Source organism: Scleropages formosus, chromosome 1, assembly GCF_900964775.1.
Source record: "Scleropages formosus chromosome 1, fSclFor1.1, whole genome shotgun sequence".
Taxonomy (NCBI): domain Eukaryota; kingdom Metazoa; phylum Chordata; class Actinopteri; order Osteoglossiformes; family Osteoglossidae; genus Scleropages; species Scleropages formosus.
Window position 1 is genome coordinate 39,482,160 of NC_041806.1, and position 21,247 is coordinate 39,503,406.

General features: G+C 42.0%; 1 protein-coding gene across 1 annotated transcript; it reads left to right on the top strand.

Moving 5' to 3' along the window:
- Window positions 1–3,256: 3,256 nt before the first annotated feature.
- Window positions 3,257–20,652, top strand: LOC108929197 (phospholipase B1, membrane-associated-like). Its single transcript, XM_018743561.2, has 36 exons — window positions 3,257–3,261; window positions 5,159–5,210; window positions 5,361–5,467; window positions 6,373–6,448; window positions 6,698–6,805; window positions 6,941–7,015; window positions 8,012–8,080; window positions 8,234–8,335; window positions 8,495–8,555; window positions 8,686–8,744; window positions 8,852–8,925; window positions 9,163–9,206; window positions 9,717–9,825; window positions 9,923–9,974; window positions 10,413–10,493; window positions 10,594–10,659; window positions 10,747–10,847; window positions 11,742–11,823; window positions 11,908–12,009; window positions 12,349–12,444; window positions 12,939–13,010; window positions 14,357–14,434; window positions 15,646–15,706; window positions 15,840–15,898; window positions 16,144–16,211; window positions 16,343–16,386; window positions 17,142–17,241; window positions 17,722–17,773; window positions 17,998–18,078; window positions 18,236–18,301; window positions 18,461–18,555; window positions 18,727–18,808; window positions 19,252–19,356; window positions 19,809–19,904; window positions 19,996–20,070; window positions 20,264–20,652. Exons 1-36 carry the CDS (start codon window positions 3,257–3,259, stop codon window positions 20,519–20,521), a joined length of 2,913 nt encoding a protein of 970 aa, XP_018599077.2. The 3' UTR covers window positions 20,522–20,652.
- The last annotated feature ends 595 nt before the right edge of the window (window positions 20,653–21,247 follow it).

Below are 21,247 nucleotides of genomic sequence, written 5' to 3' on the forward strand. Positions count from 1 at the left end.
AAAACAGGAAAGTACACATGCAGGTTAATTGTAATACACATTTGACAAGTGATGTGTTTCGAGAAAAAAATAAACAACATGAAAAAGGAGTTTAATTTTGAGGCAAATAAATCACAATTCATCTGCAAAGTGACTCATATTAGGTTTATTGCCAATTAGCAGTATGTCTGCTACAAAAGAGAAGTTTGAAAAAGGCCAAATGGTTAGTGTCTGGATTTCATGTGCAAAAACTGAAAAATTATTCAATTTTTCAAGTGGAACAATCTCAGGAATGTCAGCATATACCAAACATGTACAAACTGCATTGGCAAAGAGGAACAGTGGTCCCAAGTTGATGCTCGCTGACAGGGATAGATGGACACTTCACAGGATAGTTGGTAAATGACACAAAAGTACAGCCTCAGAAATGACCACAAAACTGAATCGGTACCTCTGTGACCCAGTTTCAACAAAAACTACATTATGAACTTCACAAAGGTGGAATTTATGGCAGGAGTGCCAAATGAAAGCCGCTTGTATCCAAGGCCAACGTGTAACCTGCTGTTTTAGCACAAAACCTGGACTCCTGAGCAATGAAAACGCATGGTCTGATGAATCATCTTTCACCGTACTTCCTACACCTGGATGGGTTTACCTCTGGATAAAGGATGCCTTCAAACCTGCAATGTGTGTTGCCAACTGTCAAACATTGCAGGGGATCCACAATAATTTGTGCAGCTTTTATCCAGTCAATGCTATACAAGTCAATAGACAGATGTCCTTGAGCACAATCTCTCCTTAACATTCCCTCCTCCCTCCCACAAAAGATCATTATCTCAGCTTGTTAATGACTGGTGCACAAGACAGGACGGACAGATCTGGCTGTCACTGGACTCACAGGTAGTTTGGAAATCCAGGCAATTCATCCTGCGGAGAGGTGGACAGTTATGGGCGCTGCGAGAAGAAACATCCTTGTAGCGGTGGTCTTGGCCTTACTGGGACTTCATGGAAGCCTTTCAGGTTTTCACACCTTGTTTTTATCACTTTTTGTTTTTATTACAAGAAAAAAAAAAATTCCATTATCGTAATTGATTTGGTGGGGAAAATTGTAGTAAGGTGCAGAAGGCTTTAGCTGACTCAGTTTGCGATAACTTCAAGGTACAGGGAAGACATAATATGGTACAGAATGGTGGATAAATCACAAGTTGTTAATAGTTCTGTTGCTATTGTTCAGTCTAAGCAGTTAATAGATTTTTAACGATAGACTTTGTTCTTTGAACAGGAGCATGTAAATGTTTGCCTGTGATGTGTAAGGGGTGCACCGTCAAGGGAACATTTTTGGGAAATAAGATATTCAGAAAATATACTTTAATAAAATTGCCCCAGCGCTTAAAAAAAAATGTTAGAGACTGTCAGATTTTCTTCAGACAAAAACACAATTATCCTGGATACAGTAACTTTTTTTACACTAAGAATTTTGGACTGAATAAATAACTCTCTTCTCGGCTTCATACATGGGTTAAAAAACTGCAAGTAAATTTTTGAGTGAGTGTTCACATATTTACAATTTACATGTGTGATTGTTGCTTATGTTTTACAGAGGAGCCAGTTATTTCTGCAAGACATGACAATCACCAGCAATGGGAATCTCAGACGGTGAATTTTTTTCTGTGTTTGTGTCTATTACTCTCTTCTAATGCATACTCAGCATGTCTGTTTTTTTGCAGGTTGCTGAGGTTTTCTGTGCAGATTAAAGTACAGTGTGTGTGCTTGCTTATCAAAGTGTGTGCAGCTGAATGTGAATGTGTGCGACGAACCTTACGGAATGTGACAACCTTTCCATCTTTTTAACAGACACAGAATCAAGTTCCCCTGCTTTGTGCCCAGACCACTTCTTCCGTACCTCACCCTTCCTCTGGTGAGCCCTTTCTGCACACAAACCATCCACGAACTGCTCAAAATATTCAGTGTTAGTTATTGCAGCTAAAGAATAACCCTTTACTACACTAAAGAATGCTTTATAATCAATCGCTATTCGAGTCGCTTACCTGACATATTTTCTACTTAGAATTATGCTTTTTATAATTTTGAAATGACTGTGAATTGCTTTTAAATTCAACTTCAGAATTTCCAAATGATAACATGGGTTCTTAATCTGGGGTGAAGGTATAGGCTTCAGGTAAAGGGTTGCTGCAGAAAATAACAATGTTAAAAATAAAACTATTCCTATCAGTGGGATAATTTTGCACGATGGTAATCAGTTTTCAGTGCACTAAACCAAGCGCAATATTTTTTCTCAACTTATTTACGGGCAACAGGGAGGTGTGGTGGCGCAGTGGCGCAGTGGGTTGGACCGGGTCCTGCTCTCCAGTGGGTCTGGGGTTCAAATCCCACTTGGGGTGCCTTGCAGTGGACTGGCGTCCCGTCCTGGGCGCGTCCCCTCTCCCTCCAGCCTTACACCCTGTGTTGCCGGGTTAGGCTCCGGTTCCCCGCAACCCTGTATGGGACAAGTGTTTCAGATTGTGTGTGTATTTATGGGCATTTTTCTTGGCGTTGAAGGGCTTAACTTTCACAAATTTCCTTTTGAGGACCATAGCCCAGAAAAGTTAAAGAACCTCATGCTTGAAAAAAATCCATCTTATTTTTGAAGTGGACAAAATGAGACTTCAGATATAGTGGACAAAATTCTCTGACGCTGAGAGGACTTCCTTCCATTGCAGATGATTAGTTACATCATGTCTTTTGGAGCAGATACTGATTGACTCGTTCTTCTGAAGTATATGATCATCTCAAAAAATGAGTGATGCCAGAGTACAGATCTCATTTTCTTTCTGTTTTCTTCACTCAGTTCACAGCCTGAGACCATCTGACATATCAACCTTATCTGTCATTGGGTTCCCACGCACACAGAGGTAGGCCCCAAGGGTCCTTCATTGTTGCTGTGCAGGAAGCATTGTGATGGCTGTCATATTGATGGAAATGGGAAGAAGGCACTAAATCTGCTCACAGATTGATGTCAGTGTGGAAGACCATTGACTGGCTCGTAGGCTAATGGCAGTGTGAGAGAGCACTGGACTGACTGACAAATGAAAGCATTAAAGAGCACTGGACTGGCTGACAGACAGTTGAGTGGATGTTGAGAGGGGACAGTTGTGGGTTTTGATCAGCTGGCTCTCCATAATGTACCTTTTCAGATCTTTCTTCTCGTTTTGTAATTCCATCCTTTCTCTTGCTCACCCCTCTACAGGAGTGAAGTGTCCCGAATGGTAAACCGATTATGTGGTAAGAGTTCGCTATTATACTCTACCCAACTTCTGAGTCTTACATGCCATGTTAATCACATATCGTTTATTGTGCATTTTGACAAACAAAATCCTGGCCCTCTGTTCTGTACTCAGCACAGCTCAGTCCGCTTGGCACATATAAATTCCACTCTTGCACATACAAATTGTGAAGAACCTGTTATAGATTCTCTCATACAGGATCTTTAATATGATTAACTGTAATCACAATAATTGCAATAATGCATGCAACAATAAATTTGTGACAATAAATGCGACAATATCCAACCACTTTTTGTAATTTACTTCTTATTTATTTACACTTTTATATATTTATACTACTATTTCTGCTCTCGTGTCTGCGTACTCTGTAAGTATGTTGTTTTATTTATTCTGTAATTCTATGTCAGCTGTTTGTTGTCTGTAAATACTGGAAGCATCCAGAACTACAGCAAATTCCTTGTGTGCGTCAGCACACTTGGCCAATAAAACTCATTCTGATTCTGATAATGAAAACCTCAATATTACAAAATATGTTTTAGATTAATGGAATCTAGGTCACGTGCAAGTGTTTGGGTTTCTTTGCAGGCAGAGGTCCTAATAGCCTACTATCCACCAGTTTTTCTCCAAATAATGAAGGCGTGAAATATAGAGAAGAGAAAACTTTGCCTCCTACGAAAGTTTTCGTATGACTTTTGACACACACACACACTTTCTGAACCACTTGTCCCATACGGGGTCGCGGGGAACTGGAGCCTAACCCGGCAACTCAGGGCGTAAGGCTGGAGAGGGAGGGGACACCCCCAGGACAGGATGCCAGGCCATCGCAGGCACCCCAAGCGGGACTCGAACCCCAGACCCACCAGAGAGCAGGACCCGGTCCAACTCACTGCGCCACCGCACCCCCTTATGACTTTTGAATTATTCTAAAATGTTTTTAGATCTGTGAATTTAACATGTCACATAAAAAGTATCTTGAAATGTTCAAATGTTCAAAAATCTTGTATGTTCAAATGCAATGTAGCTAATGGTGGTATCTTGGTCAGTCTTGGTTTCAGACTGGTCCAACGTAGTTCATTGCTCTAATAAATGTAATATTCCACTAGTTAATTGGGTCCACTGGTAAGACCTAAAGGCCAGAGGATCCGTCCTCTGTTTTCCCCTTTGGGAATGGGAAGCGATCGGTAGGCGCAGGCATAGATGTCTGCGCGGCCCAGTGATGCTGCTGCTTTCAGTGTAGGTTTCAAAGCCCTCTCACACAACTCAGCACTTGACATCACGGAACCTGATGTGCGAAACGTGATGATGTCGCAATCACTGATCTGAAATAGACTGCCTTATCTTTCTTTGTTGCTTCCATATCTCAGTGTCCTTAGATAGTGTTAACAATCAGCTTTAACACTTTTCTAGAATGATTGTTTTTTGAAGCCAGTGCCTTTTGATTAGATTCACAAGATAATCACTAGGTAGAGCTACACCTCTCACACGCAATGTAATGTTACTCATGGTATTAGCAGTTATGCAGATGACTCAAAAAATAATCCCTGCACTTTGATATGACTCCTTTGTATATTTGATGATTTTTGTCATATAATTTTTTTATTTTTCTTCTCTTAATGTCTGTATCTATTGCTCCGTCTTCTTTAGAGATCATTTCCACATTTAATCCTGATTTGACCACCCTGGTACCAGACCCCGCAAACACACAGCACTCACGGCACTGGTATGAACCGACATATATAAATGCAACTAAAAACACTTATGCAGTAAATACTCCTGTAACCACATCACACACATAGTATGTATTGTTTGCGTTGTGTGTTTATGAGTTTGTGTATGCATGTGTGTGTACGTACATGGTGTTATTTCTATATCTCAGTGTGACTTTTCGGTTCTAGGAGTCTACTGGATCAAGCCAAGGAGTTAACCCTTTCTCTCAGCAATCGTCAGGTATCCCACCATCCTCAATCCAATAAAATTCACCACTAAATCTCGCTTCCTCTCATTCAGCCCCAGAGAGGTGAATTACCACAAAGGGAAGCAAGTCCAAGTAGTATTTAACTACAGTGTCACTGTCTGTGCCTCTTTTACCATGTCCAGGCTGCGGCCTCGAGAAGAGACTGGAAGCTGGTTCTACTTGTGGCTTCAGTAGATGAGCTCTGCATGTGCTCAGATGAGGTCATCTTAACCGATCACAGATCGCATCAGTCAGAAACGCTCAGACACCTTTAATGTTTTATCTTCTCTATGTAATACTAATGGAAAATTCAAAAGGAAGTAATTAAACACAGAACTCTCCTCTTGACTGTTTCTCCTCTTGTATGGATTCGATGGGTGTATAATTGGTTGACCAATCTGAAATAACCTGCCATCCCTCATTCTCTCTCAGGCCAGTTCTGGAGTAGAAGCTGTTGTGCAGCAAGTTGAGGAATCCCTGCATGTCTTTTTTACCCAGGTTGGGTAGTTTGCATTCTCCTCTTGGCTTCTTGTTGTGACCATTCATCACCTTATCAACACAGTATTATTGTTTTATGTTACAATAATTAACATTATTATTGTTTTGCTTTAAGAATATTCTTATTACTTATTATCCTTCTGTCTCTAACCCCACGAATGCCCGTCTGTGTGACCCCTCGGTTTACTATTCATCACTGCAGCTGCATGAAGCCCTGGTCAGTGTTGTTGTGTGGGGAGGCCAGTCAGGAAATTATCAAAATGAGCAGGATAGGTGAGCCACTTACCGTGTGAGTAACATGAACTCACCCTGTAACCAAAGAAACATTACATTTACATTTATTTATTTACACTTATTTAACAGACACTTTTCTCCAAAGCGACTTCCAATGAACTCTATGTAGTGTTATCAGCCCACATACCTTATTCACCAAGGTGATTTACACTGCTAGATACACTACTTACAATGGGTCACTCATCCATACATCAAAACCTGAAGCTCTAGAAACCTGAAACCTCGAGAAACCTGTGCTCTAGTAATAATATGATGGAGTCCTTTCCATACTAAACTCAATTGATTGTTACAATCACTATCCAGCTGCTTTACATATAGATGCACTAAGTATAGTGCTAACACTAAATGTATTTTTGATGTTAGGCGATGCCACTGTGAGATGTCATACAATGAAAAAGAATACAGACTGAGGAAAGCCATTCTCACCCAAGCCCTGCAGGTATAGTCATATTTCTGTGTGTTCTGTATCATTTTCACTGTGCATGTGAGTGGCATGCACACAGAGTCACGGCACACAAGACCAGACCTTTGGCTCTTATCACACTCACCCTGGGGTGTAACGCTTTGTCATTGTGCCCTCGGTTGGACGCGCTCACCCTGTGGTGCCCTGTACTTCTGCATGTCTGATGCAATACAATACACTGTATTTGTTCCTGTGCACAGGATGGGTGTGTGTTGTTGTTTTCAGGAGTCTCTCGATGGATTCCTGCGGCAGAAACTGTGGTACAGTGACAGAGAAGACTTCACAGTGGTGCTGCATCCCACACCCATTGATACGAACCCAAACTCCATTGTTGTAAGATATGATCATTGCATTGTTTATTCAAACTGTAGTTCCCTGTACATTGAGAGGGATGATAAGATATATGACCAGATAAGGAAATCTTCAAGATCTCAGTTTATACGATTTCTCCTTTTGTACTTTTTGCAGGAGAGGAATTTTGCCTCTAGTGGACTGAGCTCACTTCATGCGGACAAATTGGCACTGCAGTTGTGGGCAAACCTGGTGAGTTTTAAACACATGGAGAGATGCTCTGTGAACCATACTTTGGCCTTGGCTGTACCTTCCATGTGGCATGGTGGCACAGTGGGTAGCACTGGTGCTTCACAGCTAGCTGCCTGTGGATTAAAAATTGTCTCTGTCTGCATTCATGTGAGTGGGGTGCGGTGGCACAAGGGGTTGGACCGGGTCCTGCTCTCCGGTGAGTCTGGGGTTCGAATCCCGCTTGGGGTACCTTGCGATGGACTGGTGTCCCGTCCTGGGTGTGTCCCCTCCTCCTCCTCTAGCCTCATGCCCTGTGTTGTGGGGTTAGACTCCAGCTCCCCGCGACCCCGTGTGGGACAAGCGGTTTCAGATGATGTGTGTGTGTTTATATGATATGTGTTTGCAGCTCTAAATTGGCAGAAGAGAGTTTGTGAAAGTGACAAATTATATTTTCAGTAATAGTTGTATGGGAAGCATTGATCTAGATGTAGGCGTCATCCTCTGTTACTATTTTTTTTTTTTTTACTACTACTGTACCCTACTTGTGCAACATTACACCCATGTGCAGTACGTTTCCTTATATCTTTTGTGCAATATCATATCCACGTGCCATATGTTTCTTTATATCTTTTGAGTAACATCATACCCATGTGCAATATGTTCTCTAAACAACTGATAATCATTGCACTATAATGTTACTTTATGTTACAGGTCAACATGTACTTTTTTTTCTATGCTTGGTCATTTAGTTGTGCTGTTTGGCTGGTTTTGTGTTCTCTTATTTTGTTGTGTTCTGTCTGCGTTATACTATGTTCTCGTCTGCTGCATTATCGGTAATCATGTTTGTATTAGTCTATGTCTAGTTCAGTATGTGCGTATGTAGCTGTATGCGTGAATGTGCACTGTAGGTTTGCTCTAAACCGGAAACAAATTCCTTGTATGCTCAGGTATACTTGGCCAATAAAGCTGATTCTGATTCTCATTCTGATTCTGATTTTCATTTTTTCCATTCGCCAGTTGCATCCAGTGAGTGAGAAGATGGTCAGAAATATGGATGCCATTACTGAAATTCCATGCCCAACTGAGGTGAGAGAAACCATGATTCAGCTGTATGGAATTTGGAGCAGTGTTATGTTATAGGCATCAAGACCAATTTCGTGAACATGCATTGCACTGTATACATTGCGACTTTTTTTTACCTCTTAGAAGACACTTTCTCTGACCACCCATTCCTTTCAGGACCATCCCTTCCTGCGGACAGAGAGAAACTCCCCTTTGGTGTCCCATCTCCATGAGGACATCACTGGGATCCTCAGGACAGGCTCCTCTCTCCTTGATCCTGTGTGTTACCCCACACCCATACATGAAAACTCTAATTTTCATAGAGTCAGGCATTATAATGAGTGAGGCAAAGTTATATTAGTTTATTGACTGTATAATAAATTCCTGTCTGTGGATATTATGACTGACCTTTATGGCCTGTGGTTGCGTTCTGTTTAGATAATGGGAAGTGAAATGCCTTGTGAAGACAGAAGCCCTTCCAACTCCATACCAGTCTCAGGTTAGACCCCTTGCGCTTCCCATGATTCTCACAATCATATTCACAGTTTATGTTGTAAGAATTTTCGGATAGAGCATTTTCCTGCCTTTATGATCCCGTTCACATTTTCCATCCTTTTCTCCTTGTCTAGTCCATACTCTCCGACCGGCTGACATTAAAGTGGTGGCTGCTGTGGGCGACTCTTTGACGGTGAGCCTCTCTGCCTCTGTGATGTATGTTGAAACTGTCTTTAAATTTTCAGTTTGCCGCATCTTACCCCGGGTGGGCTTCTAAAATGATGTCTGTGTTTTCTATAGGCAGCCAACGGGGCTGGCTCTGCTCCCAATGACTTATTGGATGTTCTGAAACAGTACAGAGGGCTGTCTTGGAGGTAAGATGATTTCTAAACATCATTTGGGCCGGTCAGTTGTAGGGGGTGTAATGCTGACCTCGGTCTTTGTGCAGACATAGTCCTCTCTTATTCTCTCCTGTGCAGTAATTTGGCTGGTGTATTTAATTACTGAATGTGGCTTTTTGTGAGGTTGTGTCCGAAAGGCAGAGAGAACCTTTGATCTTTCGGGTATGTAATGGAAGCAAAAATCTGACCTCTTTACCCTGTACATTTCAGTATTGGTGGAGATGAGAACCTCACCAGTGTCACTACTCTTCCTAGTGAGTCATTCCGAAACAGTCCATCCCCAGATAAGGAACAAGTAGACCGTGCACAGTGTAAACATGTTTAAACAAAGGGAAATCACTACTGTTAACACGGATTTTCGCAAAACAGCATTTCTCACCTCTGAAACAATCTGATACACAGCTGACTTTTTGATTTGACAAGCTATTTATTTTTGTATCTGCATTTATGGTATTTATTGTGAGCATTGTTATTAATGTGGGACACCTGTTAGCATAGTGGGTACAGCTGCTGTCTTTGGATCTGAAGGTTGGTTTGACTCTCACCTACTGCTGTAGTACCTTCAAGCAAGGTGATTACCCTATATTGTTCCAGTAAAAAAGCTGTATAAATGAGTAAATAGTTGTACCTAGCTTAAAATTCTAAGTTGCTTTGGAGAAAAATGTCCCCTAGATGAATTAGCGTAAAACATTGTGTTACATTTCCTATTATGTGTGAAGTGCACTGAATTAGAGCAACAGTGTGCTATTTGTATACTTATTTAGATATCCTACGGCAGTTCAATCCATCGCTGACTGGTTTCTCGGAAGGAACTGGAAAGCAAACAAATCCCAGGGCATTTCTCAACCAGGCTGTACCAGGAGCCACCAGCGAGTGAGTCTCCCTGTTCCTCTTTCTTGTCACTTGTATTTCAGTCAATCTCTCTGCTTGCCTTTTCTTACCATGAGAATAAATTCAAATTTTCCTCCAGGGACATGCCTGGCCAAGTGCGTATCTTAGCGGACAAGATGAAGAATGATTTGGTATGAATACAAGTTTCAGTCAAATGCAGTCCATTTATGACACACACCTTCTGATATGTTACATCGAGACTCACAAACTTGCAGATCACACACAGTGCAGGATTTCCTACACACAAGCAAATGGAAAACACCCAGAACACACACAGAGGTTCAGTCATCTACATGTTTTCTTTCTCACACACACACACACACACACACACACACTGTCCGAAACTGCTTGTCCCGAGGGGGGTCACGGTGAACCGGAGCCTAACCCGGCAACACAGGGCACAAGGCTGGAGGGGGAGGGGACACACCCAGGACGGGACGCCAGTCTGTTGCAAGGCACCCCAAGCAGGACTCAAACCCCAGACCCGCCAGAGAGCGGGACCCAGCCAAGTCTGTCGTGCCGCTGCGTTTTTTATAGTTTTTTTAATTACTGTTTCTCTCCCGATGCAGCGAATTGATTTTTCAGCTGATTGGAAAGTGATCACCATGTTTGTTGGAGGCAATGACCTGTGTGACCATTGCATCCACTCTGTGAGTACCAGTGCTACCAGGGGATCCACGAGAGGGAACTGAACATCTTCAGCAAAGTTCTTCACTGTCAGGAGGCTTACTTGCTGTCCTTTCCTTGCAGGTTTATTTTTCTGCAGACAATTTTGTGTCCCGGATCAAGGAAGCTCTGGATATCCTTCATAAAGAGGTCTTTTTCTCTCATTCTCTGTGCTGAGGTGTCAGTCCTTGTTCCGGAGTCTTCCGGTTTACTTGCTGTGCCTCTCTTGTCTGAAAGGTTCCACGGGCCCTTGTGAATCTGGTGGAGGTGTTGGATATTGTCCCTCTGCGGCAGTTGCACCGGGACTCCAGTCTGAAGTGTCCTACTTGGCTGGTAAAGTGAGTTCTTCTTGTGTCCAAACAGAAGCACAAGGGTACTTGGACAAGGCTGTTGGGCTTTCCTAAAACACCCAGCTGTTTCACAGACACACACATTGGCTGAAGCCGCTGCTCCCAAGCGGGGTTGCAGTGGGCTGGAGCCTAACCCGGCAACACAGGGTGTAAGGCTGGAGGGGGAGCGGACACACCCAGGACAGGATGCCAGTCTGTCACAAGACACCCTAAGTGGGATTTGAACCCCAGACCTGCCACAGAGCAGGACCCGGTCAAACCCACTGCACCCCCTTACCCCAGCTGTTTCAGTGAGGTCAAAACTGTCCATTATTTTGATAAAGGTATCACCTAAGAAACAGAAGCATACTGCTGATGTCGCATTGTGCCTGGGCTGTACTGTAATTTGTCTCAGGGCTTTGATCCCAACTCAGTTTGTGAAGTGTTTGCGCATTATCCTCATGTTCATGTGGGTTTCCTCCCTCTGTTCAAAGAGATGTGCAGAAGAAGGTGATGGTAAACTACTTCTGTGCCATCGCTTACCTTAGAAACCATGCGAGTGGTTGCTTCTCTCTTTCTGCTAATGTAATGCACACATTGTATTTTCTATAAGATGTACGTTGCTTTGGAGAAAAGCATCTGCTAAATGAATACAAGTAAATGTAAATGTAAGATTAAACTTTGACTTGATGGCACTTACCCAGCCTTTCTAAGTGACAAAAGGAAAAAAAAACATTCAGTAAAACTGTAATGAAGATCCCCACTTGACTAATGACATAAACTTTGCTCCAATGAAGATTAACAGTTTATTTCTGTCAGTATGTTGCTCCATCTGATAGTTAAGGGTAAGTTGAATGAAATCTCTTTGTGTCATTAACTATAAGATCTGTTGCTTTCTCTCAGGATTTTGTGTCACTGTATCATCTCCCCCAAAGACGGTTCGGTTCAACTACAAAGACTGACTGAGATTAACAGAGCCTATCAGGTAGGATCTTCTGCAAGACCAGCAGATACCATGCTGGACATTGAATGGAACATAGTTTAACTGTTTTCTACCTCCTACCTCTAGCGTGGATTGCAGGAGCTTATAGAGTCAGGCCGGTACGATACTCACTCCAACTTCACTGTGGTGCTACAGCCATTCTTCAGGGAGATCACGGTTCCACTACTAGTGAGACATATAGTATTTTCTTCTTCCTTCACTTTTCATGTATCACCACCCTCTGACTATCCTGCCTCAGCAAAAAATTAAATGAGTTCATTAACTAACAAATAAATCTAGCTGAATTGCTTCTGAATGCCAATTTTCTTTGATTCAACCCCACCTTTTTCTTATTCATCAACAGTTTATTGACCTATTAATAATCTCAGTGTATTTTATATATATATATATATATATATATATACACATGATTTTACTTTGAATAAGCAACAAAACAAAATGTCAGTATCAGGTCTTATATTGGACTCTCTTCTCTGTGTGAGTACATCCGATTGTCTATTCTTGAAGGATGGACGTCCTGACAGGTCTTTCTTCACTCCTGACTGTTTTCACCTCAGTCAGAAGTCCCACACACTTATGGCTCGTGCTCTGTGGAACAACATGGTAAGCCTAAGCCAATAAAACACCAAATGACATCCCGAGTTACAGACTGACACAAAATATAGAGTTTTACATCTGCCACTTGCATTTTCATTTATTCATTTTGTAGACATGTTTCTTAAAAGTAAAACAGGACTCAGAGTATACAGATGTGCATACAGCAACATGCAAGAGCTTTAGATAAAGATTATCAATGAACAGCTCGTTTGTCTGTTACCTCCATGTTGCTTGTACTCGATTCTCAAGGAGCTGCATATAGAAATGGGCTTCAGCCTGAGCAAATGAGATACATGCTCAGGTGCCTCTTAATGTACATACTCACCACCTTTCGTAACTCATTGGCAGGCCTGTTCACAAACTGAAACATTTTAGAAGACATAATCATAGCCCTACCCTTTTAACCACCTTTAACAGAGCACAGGCAGTATCAGTAAGGCATGATCTGTATAATAAGCTCCAAGTCAACAAACCGGAAAACATTCTTTCTCTTTCTGCAGCTGGAACCAGTGGGCAATAAGACCCATTCAGAAGTCTTCACATCCGCCTTCTCTCTTAAGTGTCCCACAAAGGTAATTTTTAGTTTAAAAAATTCCTTATGGTCAATGGAATGCTTAACTGGCTGTACCTAGCTATATCCTATTAAAAAAGCTGAGCAATAAGATGGAGTTCTCAACTGGCTATACCTAATGACTATGCTGATGCAAAAAGCTGTCCAGTAAGGTTGAGTTTTCAGCTTGCTATCCCTATTGGTTATATCCTATTCAGAGTGCTGACCAATAAGATGGCGTTTCAGCTGGCTATACCTATTGTTATGCAAAGAGCTGTCCAATAAGGTTGAGTTTACAGATGGATGTCCTGATTGGCTATATTGTGCTCTGAGAGCTGACCAATAAGATTGAGCTTTCAGCCGGCTATACCTATTGGCTATATCCTATACAGAAAACTGATGAAAACAGTGGTTTTTAACTGGCTATACCTATTGGCTATGCTTATGCAGAAAGCTGAACAATAAGGCTGATTGGATGTTCAGCTTGTAGTACTTATTGGCTGCATCCTACAGAGAGATTACAGATAAACTGAGTCATATATCCTACTTGCTAGACATTTTGGTTATGCTTTATAGAGATGACTGAGATGGTCAATGGCATGCTCAGCTGGCAGAGAATGCTGATCAATAAGGTTAGTGGCATGTCCAGGTGGCCATACCTATAGGCAATGCCTTTATACAGAAGAGAGCTGACCAATACTCCAGACCAATATTCAGCTGGCTATCCTAGTTAACTTTGTCCTATAGAAAGTGTTGGATAATAGGTGGATGGAGTGTTCAGCCTGATAGAACATTTAGCTTTGTCCTGTATGGAATACCAAAGCTTATATGACAGTTTGAATCGCTTGAGTTAAAACACAGCTCTGACTGGTTCAGTTTTGCTTCACCAAATATTGTAAGATCGATTAAAAATGTGGAATGCATCAACAACCATTCACTTGTCTCCTATGTAATCTTGTTAAACAAAAATCCAAAATCTGTTTTTTATGGGTTATCAGTTAAGTATGTACCAGAAGCTCCCTCTACAAATGCAGTATGGTTGACTTAAGTATCTTCTACAAAAGCTGATATTCAACTTCCATAATAACTCATATGATTTGATTTGTATGATTCATATGGAAGATGTTGCCACCTGTTTTTTTGGAACAGCCACTGATGCTAAGTACTGTAACCTGCCCTTGTGGTGTATTTACTTGTATTAATATGCATTTACATTTTCTTGGTTTACTGAATCTGTCTCTATGTTGTTCCCACCCAGTTCTTTTCTGATGTCTGCCTGTTTGATAAACATCAAAATAAACTAATAAACAAAAGGATGGAAGAAAATAAAACTTTGCGGATTAAGACAAATGCTTCCCTATTTTTCAGACTTCACCTTACCTGCGAACTTATCAGAACAGCAACTACACATACAAGGGTCCTGCTCCAACACCTCCACCAGTCACAGTAAGAGGGACAGCGCTGTCTTTCAAACGTGTTTGCCAGTCCTGGTCCTGGAGATCTACTCAGCTGTACAATTTTGTCTTGTAGAAAACACACACACACACACACACACACACACACACACACACACACACACACACACACACACACACACACACACATTTTCAGAACCGCTTGTCCCATACGGGGTCACAGGGAACCAGAGCCTAACCCGGCAACTCAGGGCGTAAGGCTGGAGGGGGAGGGGACACACCCAGGACGGGACGCCAGTCCGCCGCAAGGCACCCCAGTCCGCCGCAAGGCACCCCAAGCGGGACTCGAACCGCAGACCTACCGGAGAGCAGGACTGCGGTCCAACCCACTGCGCCACCACACCCCCCTTGTAGAAAATACAATTAGGTCCAATATAATTAGGTATATGGGGGCAGGGTGGTGCAGTGGGTTGGACCAGGTCCTGCTCTCCAGTGGGTCTGGGGTTCGAGTCTTGCTTGGGGTGCCTTGTGATGGACTGGCGCCCCATCCTGGGTGTGTCCCCTCCCCCTCCAGCCTTTTGCCCTGTGTTGCCAGGTTAGGCTCCAGCTCAAGCTCTGGCTTCCCGCAACCCCGTATGGGACAAGCAGTTTCAGCTGGTGGGTGTGTGTGTGTGTGTGTAATTAGGTATATTAGGTAAATACTAGGTATAATTATATAATGAATAAACACTGAAATCCTTTGACAGTTATTCAGAGATGTTTCTTATAAGAAATTATGGAGTACCACATGACCTGTAGCCAAAGTCTTAGTTCAAAAATTGTATTTACATAACAAGTAAAAAAGACAGATATTTAAAAGTACAAGAACACACACACATTTTATGAACCGCTTGTCCCATACGGGGTCGTGGGGAACCAGAGCCTACCCGGCAACACAGGGCGTAAAGCCGGAGGGGGAGGGGACACACCCAGGACAGGACGCCAGTCTGTCTCTTATAGTATACTGTAGCTCTTATTCCAGCATCTGCAAAAACATTAGATTGCACAGCTGCAGATGGTATATAGATACAAAAATGCATCTGAAAACAATAAAATACTGAGTACATTCTCCTGAGTGACCTAAAGCTTTGACTTCTTAATTATACTTAACTGGGAATTTTAGGTGATGAAGATGAAAACGATGATTATGATATAGGCCTGCATCCTTTATTCTGTTCTAATTTATGTCTGTCTGTTGCTCAGAACTGGGGTAGTAACCTTTCCTGTGCAGACCGAGCCCCTTCCAGCATCATTCCCACCTCAGGTAGGGAGCTGTACACTAAGTGCGTGAGTGGTTATAGTACCACCTACCTGGTACCACAGCTGCAGCAATGGAAAGGCACTTTGTCAGGCACTATTGCAGGAAGAATCTTACCGCTCTAATGATCTGGTTTCAGTTCACAAGTTGCGACCAGGGGACATTAAGGTGGTGGCTGCCCTCGGAGACTCAATTACCGTAAGTCTCTTACAATAGGTGTAGGCAAATTTAGTTGTGTGAATGAACATGTGGGGTTTGAACATATGCCCTTGTAACTTAACAAAGTTTAAAAACTACTTGTTAAAATGACACATTCTCAGGCACATTCAGTATGATAATGGATATGATTACGCAATGATTTCCAATTGCTTTCCAATTCCAACCTACATAAATATTATTGTATCTGTGCATGTATAAGCTGAATGACAGCTGTCTGTTTTCAGGCTGGATATGGTGCAAAGTCAAAGAACATCTTTCAGCTGAAGATAGAATACAGAGGGGTATCTTGGAAGTAAGAATATTTGAACTGCACTGGTCATCTTAACGACAATATATTAGGCACCTTGACAGCAATGAGACAAAAGTCAATGTGAAATAAACTGGACCAAATGTGTGCTCTGCTCTGTGTGCGTATGTCAACAGTATTGGGGGAGACCAAAACCTGGAGAGCGTCACCACGCTACCCAGTGAGTGTCTGCAACGGCAGCCAGCGATGCTCTATAAACACTAAATATCACATGTACACTGCTCTGCAGCAACAGCTGACTTAGAGAATCACAAGAAACATCAACAACGGCTTCAGATTTCCAGACGTACTGTACTGTGACAGCAAAGCTTTAGCACTGTACTTATAGAATATAAGTAAAACTAGTGATCTTGATCGTACAGGTTGTTCACCCTACAACCCCAATTCCAAAACAGATGGGAGAGTATGGAAAATGCTAATAAAAACAAAAAGAAGTGATTTGTAAATTTACTTTGACTTGTATTCAAACAAAAACGGTATAAAAACAAGGTATTTCATGTTTTACCCAATCATACGCATTCTTTCTTGAGGATGTGTTTATTCTAAAACTGATGCCTGTAACATGTTCCTAAAAAGTTGGGACGGGTTAGTTTAGGACTAATAACGATGTGACCAGTTGAAATAACAAGGTGATGTGAAACAGGTGAGACAATCATATTGCAGTATATAAGTAACCTCCAAAAAAGACTTAATCCTTCAAGAGCAAGGATGGTATGAGTCTCGCCAGTTTGCCGACGGATGCGGCACCGAATAATCCAGCACTTTGAGAACAATGTTCCCCAAATAATATTTGTCCCAACTCTTTTGGAATTCGGGTTGTACGTGTGGCAGAACTGGGCATTTTTCCAGCCTCAGCTTAACACTTTGTCTGTCTGTTCACACCACTCTCTGGGTGACTTTCTCCATCTGGTACAGACATCTTAAGGGAGTTTAACCCCTTGCTTCGCGGGTTCTCTGTGGGTCAGGGGTCAAAGAAGAAGGGGCTCAACATGGCAGTGTCTGGAGCCAAGGCCTCGTGAGTGGACGTGACTGTGGCGTCATCTACCTACCTATCTATCCTGATCATCTTTGTGTCACCCCTTTTTGATGTTTGTGTTTATCTCGTAATCAATTCGCAAAATAGCCTTACCTACACAAACAAATCAACTTCGCATTTACATTCTTAAATAAATTTGCAGACTACAGTATATGACTTTTGTCGTTCAGTGACGCTGAGCCAAAGTGAGGTGGTAAATCATTCTTTGAAAAGAATGATCTACTTGCAAAAAATCTCTAGAAAAACCACTGGAAAAAAAAAAAAACATAGTGTAAAATCTAAAATGTTTACATATTTCTTAAAAGCAGTTCACTTTCTTTAACAAAACAACTTTAAACCCTGAAATAAAATCTTATTATCCTGATGTACCACCCTGCCCCTAAAGAGACATCAGTCTTTCTGGTGTCCCCAAATGAGTATCACTGCCATCCTTTCAACCCTATTTACTCTCTTTTTCAGCCAAGTACCTGGGCAGGTGCAGAACCTCATTCAGGCTATGAAGGACAGTAAGGTGAGTCTGGGTACACAGCGAGTGCTGTTCATGCCCTTCCACACTTAAATACGGAATATAGTAATGTGAAATATGCTGGCACTGGCGACAAATTTCTGACAAATTTGACCTAAAAGAAAGGAGCTCAACATAATGATTACATATATTTAAATCTATTTAGATTGTTGTCATACTGGATCTTCTGTAATATAAGATCTCATTCTTGCACTTCCCCTCATACACAGGAGATAGATTTCGAAAAGGATTGGAAACTAATCACTCTCTTTATTGGTGGCAATGATCTCTGTCAATATTGTCTAGATCAGGTGAGTTTCAGTCTAAAGTTGTGTATCATTTTGCAGATACACACCCTTGGAGTGTGTATAGCGCACTCTGTAGGTCTGATACTGCTGGGTGGTTAGATGTGTGTAGGCAGCGTGCACTCACAGTATTTTAAATTATGATGTCTGTCTGTTCCTGCAGAATAACCTTTCACCTCAGAACTACAGTCATCATCTTAGGCAGAGTCTGGATCTGCTGTACCGTAATGTGAGTCACTGAGCACGGTCATAGCGACTCCTGTTCAGCTGCCCTTTCCATCTTCTTTCATGGGCCATATTGTAACAGCAGCTTGTCGCATTAGAAGAATATGTTACATTCTGGCCTGGCCATGACTCATTGAAGCCCTTTCTCCATCCATGTGCTCAGGTACCGCGGGTGATGGTCAATGTTCTGGAACTTCTGCAAATTGAGGGCCTACGGAGGATCAAGAGTGGCACTCTGGGCTGTTCTCTGGTCCAAAGGTGTGTTATAGTTTTCGGTGTAGTTATTATGTTATTACTAAGTCACTAAAAGTTATTGTAAGTTTACGAGGCTGTGTCCTTAATCTAGTTTTAGTGACTACGCTGCAAGAATGTCCATTTATCTTGCCGTCTGTTTGAATGCTGAATGATGAATGTCCTTGTGCATCCCAGGAATATGTGTCCATGTATACTGATCCCAAGTGAGGACTCCATAGAACTGAATGAGATGAAGAGGATCAACCGGGAGTACCAGGTGAGAAGGAAGCAGGCCAGTGTTTCAGGTGTCATTCACTTCGCCAAAGCTCTAATAATTACTCAATTATGTATGGAAAGTTATTATTAAGTCTGCATTCCGATATCATGAAAGTTCATTAAAAAACATTAGCAAACTGAAGAACCTTACCTAACATGGCCAAGGAGTTCTATATCATAAAATTAAAGTTTCACTTTTTATTTACATTTGTACATTTAGTTGTCGCTTTTCTCAAAAGCAATTGACAGTGTTAATTTACCTACAATTACTTACCGATTTGTACAGCTGGGTAATTTTACTGAAGCAATTTTAGGGTAAGTACCTTGCTCAAGCTTCACCATCTATAGAAAAGATAATACAATGGTTAGTCCTCATTCTGCAATATCTTATAAGAGTCATATAAAAGTGACTTTCTGGGTCTCTTCTTTTTATCCGATACCCAGGCAGAGACAGAACTGCTGATCTCCCAGGGACGCTACGACGTGCGGGAAGACTTCACTGTAGTAATCCAGCCCTTCTTCCAAAACTCCATTATTCCCCTGAGTGTGGTCAGTAGGTTCCCACATACACCATCCGTCATCAAACATGTTGATATGTCTTTACACAGCTGCTACTCCTGCACTGTATGTAAATGTTCGTGTACTTCATATTTTTTTAAAAAAAAAAAAAAACTGTAGGAAGGTTATCAGGATTCATCCATCCTGCATTTTATGCACCTACTTGAGCAACGAACATCGGTGCATCAAGTGGAAAGTAACAAACTAGGTTTATTTAAGAATCACATGTTTGCAACCATGTCTCTTTCTCTTAATGTAATGCATAAATTGTATTTTTGCTGAGATGTATGTCGCTTTGAAGAAAAGCATCTGCTAAATGAATAAATGTAAATGAAAACATGAGTACAGCTGGACATTTAGTAAGACAAAGACACTGTAACAAGGATTTTAATCTTACCAATACACAAACTTGCAAACAGACTTGTGCAACTGTTCTTTTTCAGGATGGAACGCCTGACCTCAGCTACTTCTCAGCGGACTGCTTCCACTTCAGTGAGCGAGGCCATGCAGAGATGGCCATCGCACTCTGGAACAACATGGTGAGAAGTTGTAGTGCACATGACATTGCTTTGTTGTTACAGGAACATGGTGAACATGCTGTCTGTTGTGACAGTACAAATATTGTTGCAGCTGGAACCAGTGGGGAGGAAACAGACCTTCAACAACTTCACATACGACCGTAACAAGATCAAGTGTCCCTCAGAGGTAGGCGATTCCATGCATCTGTGGAAATCAAAAATATTGTTAAATATGTACCTTCCTCTTATCAGTGTATGTTTGAATATTTGCTTCATGTGGGCTACTTACCTAAAAAAAATGGCCATGGTCTACAGGACTTATATTTAGCACATTTTGCTTATAAAATACTTCATGCCATAAAGCCACCTTTGTCTGGCAGGCTCAACCCTACATATACACCAGGATGAACAGCCTTCCCAGCGTACCCACTGCCACCCCAGCCCCCAGCACCCCTGTCATCACTACCACCACCCTGATACCACTGTGCCCACCTGGGCTGCCGCTGTGGCTGCCAGTGGTTTTCGTGGTGATCGGCTCGCTGATAGGATGGGGCATCACCTGGCTCTTCCTCTCCTATAGAAAGCGAAACGATCAGAGGAAGCAGAGCATGATGGAAATGAAAGGAACAGAATTATGATACAGAGAGTAGTGTGTCCAAAGTCAAAGACAGGGTCCTTCCCATTCTCTCTCTTTCACACACACGCACACATAACTGTGTTGTTCAAATAATCTCACACATGAGTTTCTCTCCTTACCACTTCACACACACACACACACACCATCTGAAACTGCTTGTCCCATATGAGGTCACAGGGAGCCAGAGCCTAGCCCAGCAACACAGGGCGTAAAGGGGGAAGGGACACACCAAGGACAGGACGCCAGTCCATCCCAAGGCACCCCAAGCGGGACTTGAATCCCAGACCCTCCAGAAAGCAGGACCCGGCCGAACCCACTGTGCTACTGCACCGCCATCTTACCACTTCATAAGAATTAATTTTTTTTTTAATGACTTCATAGTGGGATGCAGTGGTGCAGTGGGCTTGCCATGACCCCACCTGGGTTGAGCAGCTTCAGTCAATGTGTGTTTCTTAAGTAAATTAATTAATTTTATTTCCCATGCAGTCTGTTTAATGTTTTAATTTTGAAAATTATATTTCACATTTTAAGAACACCTTGACTATTTGTATGTCTTAAAAAATAGTACGATAAGGGCAAACAAAAATCATTCCGCTCTTTTATGGATATTTTTGTAGTTTAATAGGCACTGACTGGTTGCTTAATGAGCACAGTCTGCACAGACAGAGGCATGAGCCTGGGACCAAAAAGTTGAAAATGGTTTCATGTGTAGAAATGATGTGTCATA

What these genes read in the sequence shown, in the direction of transcription:
- LOC108929197 (XM_018743561.2), top strand. An exon ending in AAATTCCATGCCCAACTGAG is followed by an intron (nt 8,081 to 8,233) that starts GTGAGAGAAACC and finishes CATTCCTTTCAG; the next exon opens with GACCATCCCTTCCTGCGGAC. An exon ending in ACAAGATGAAGAATGATTTG is followed by an intron (nt 9,975 to 10,412) that starts GTATGAATACAA and finishes CTCCCGATGCAG; the next exon opens with CGAATTGATTTTTCAGCTGA.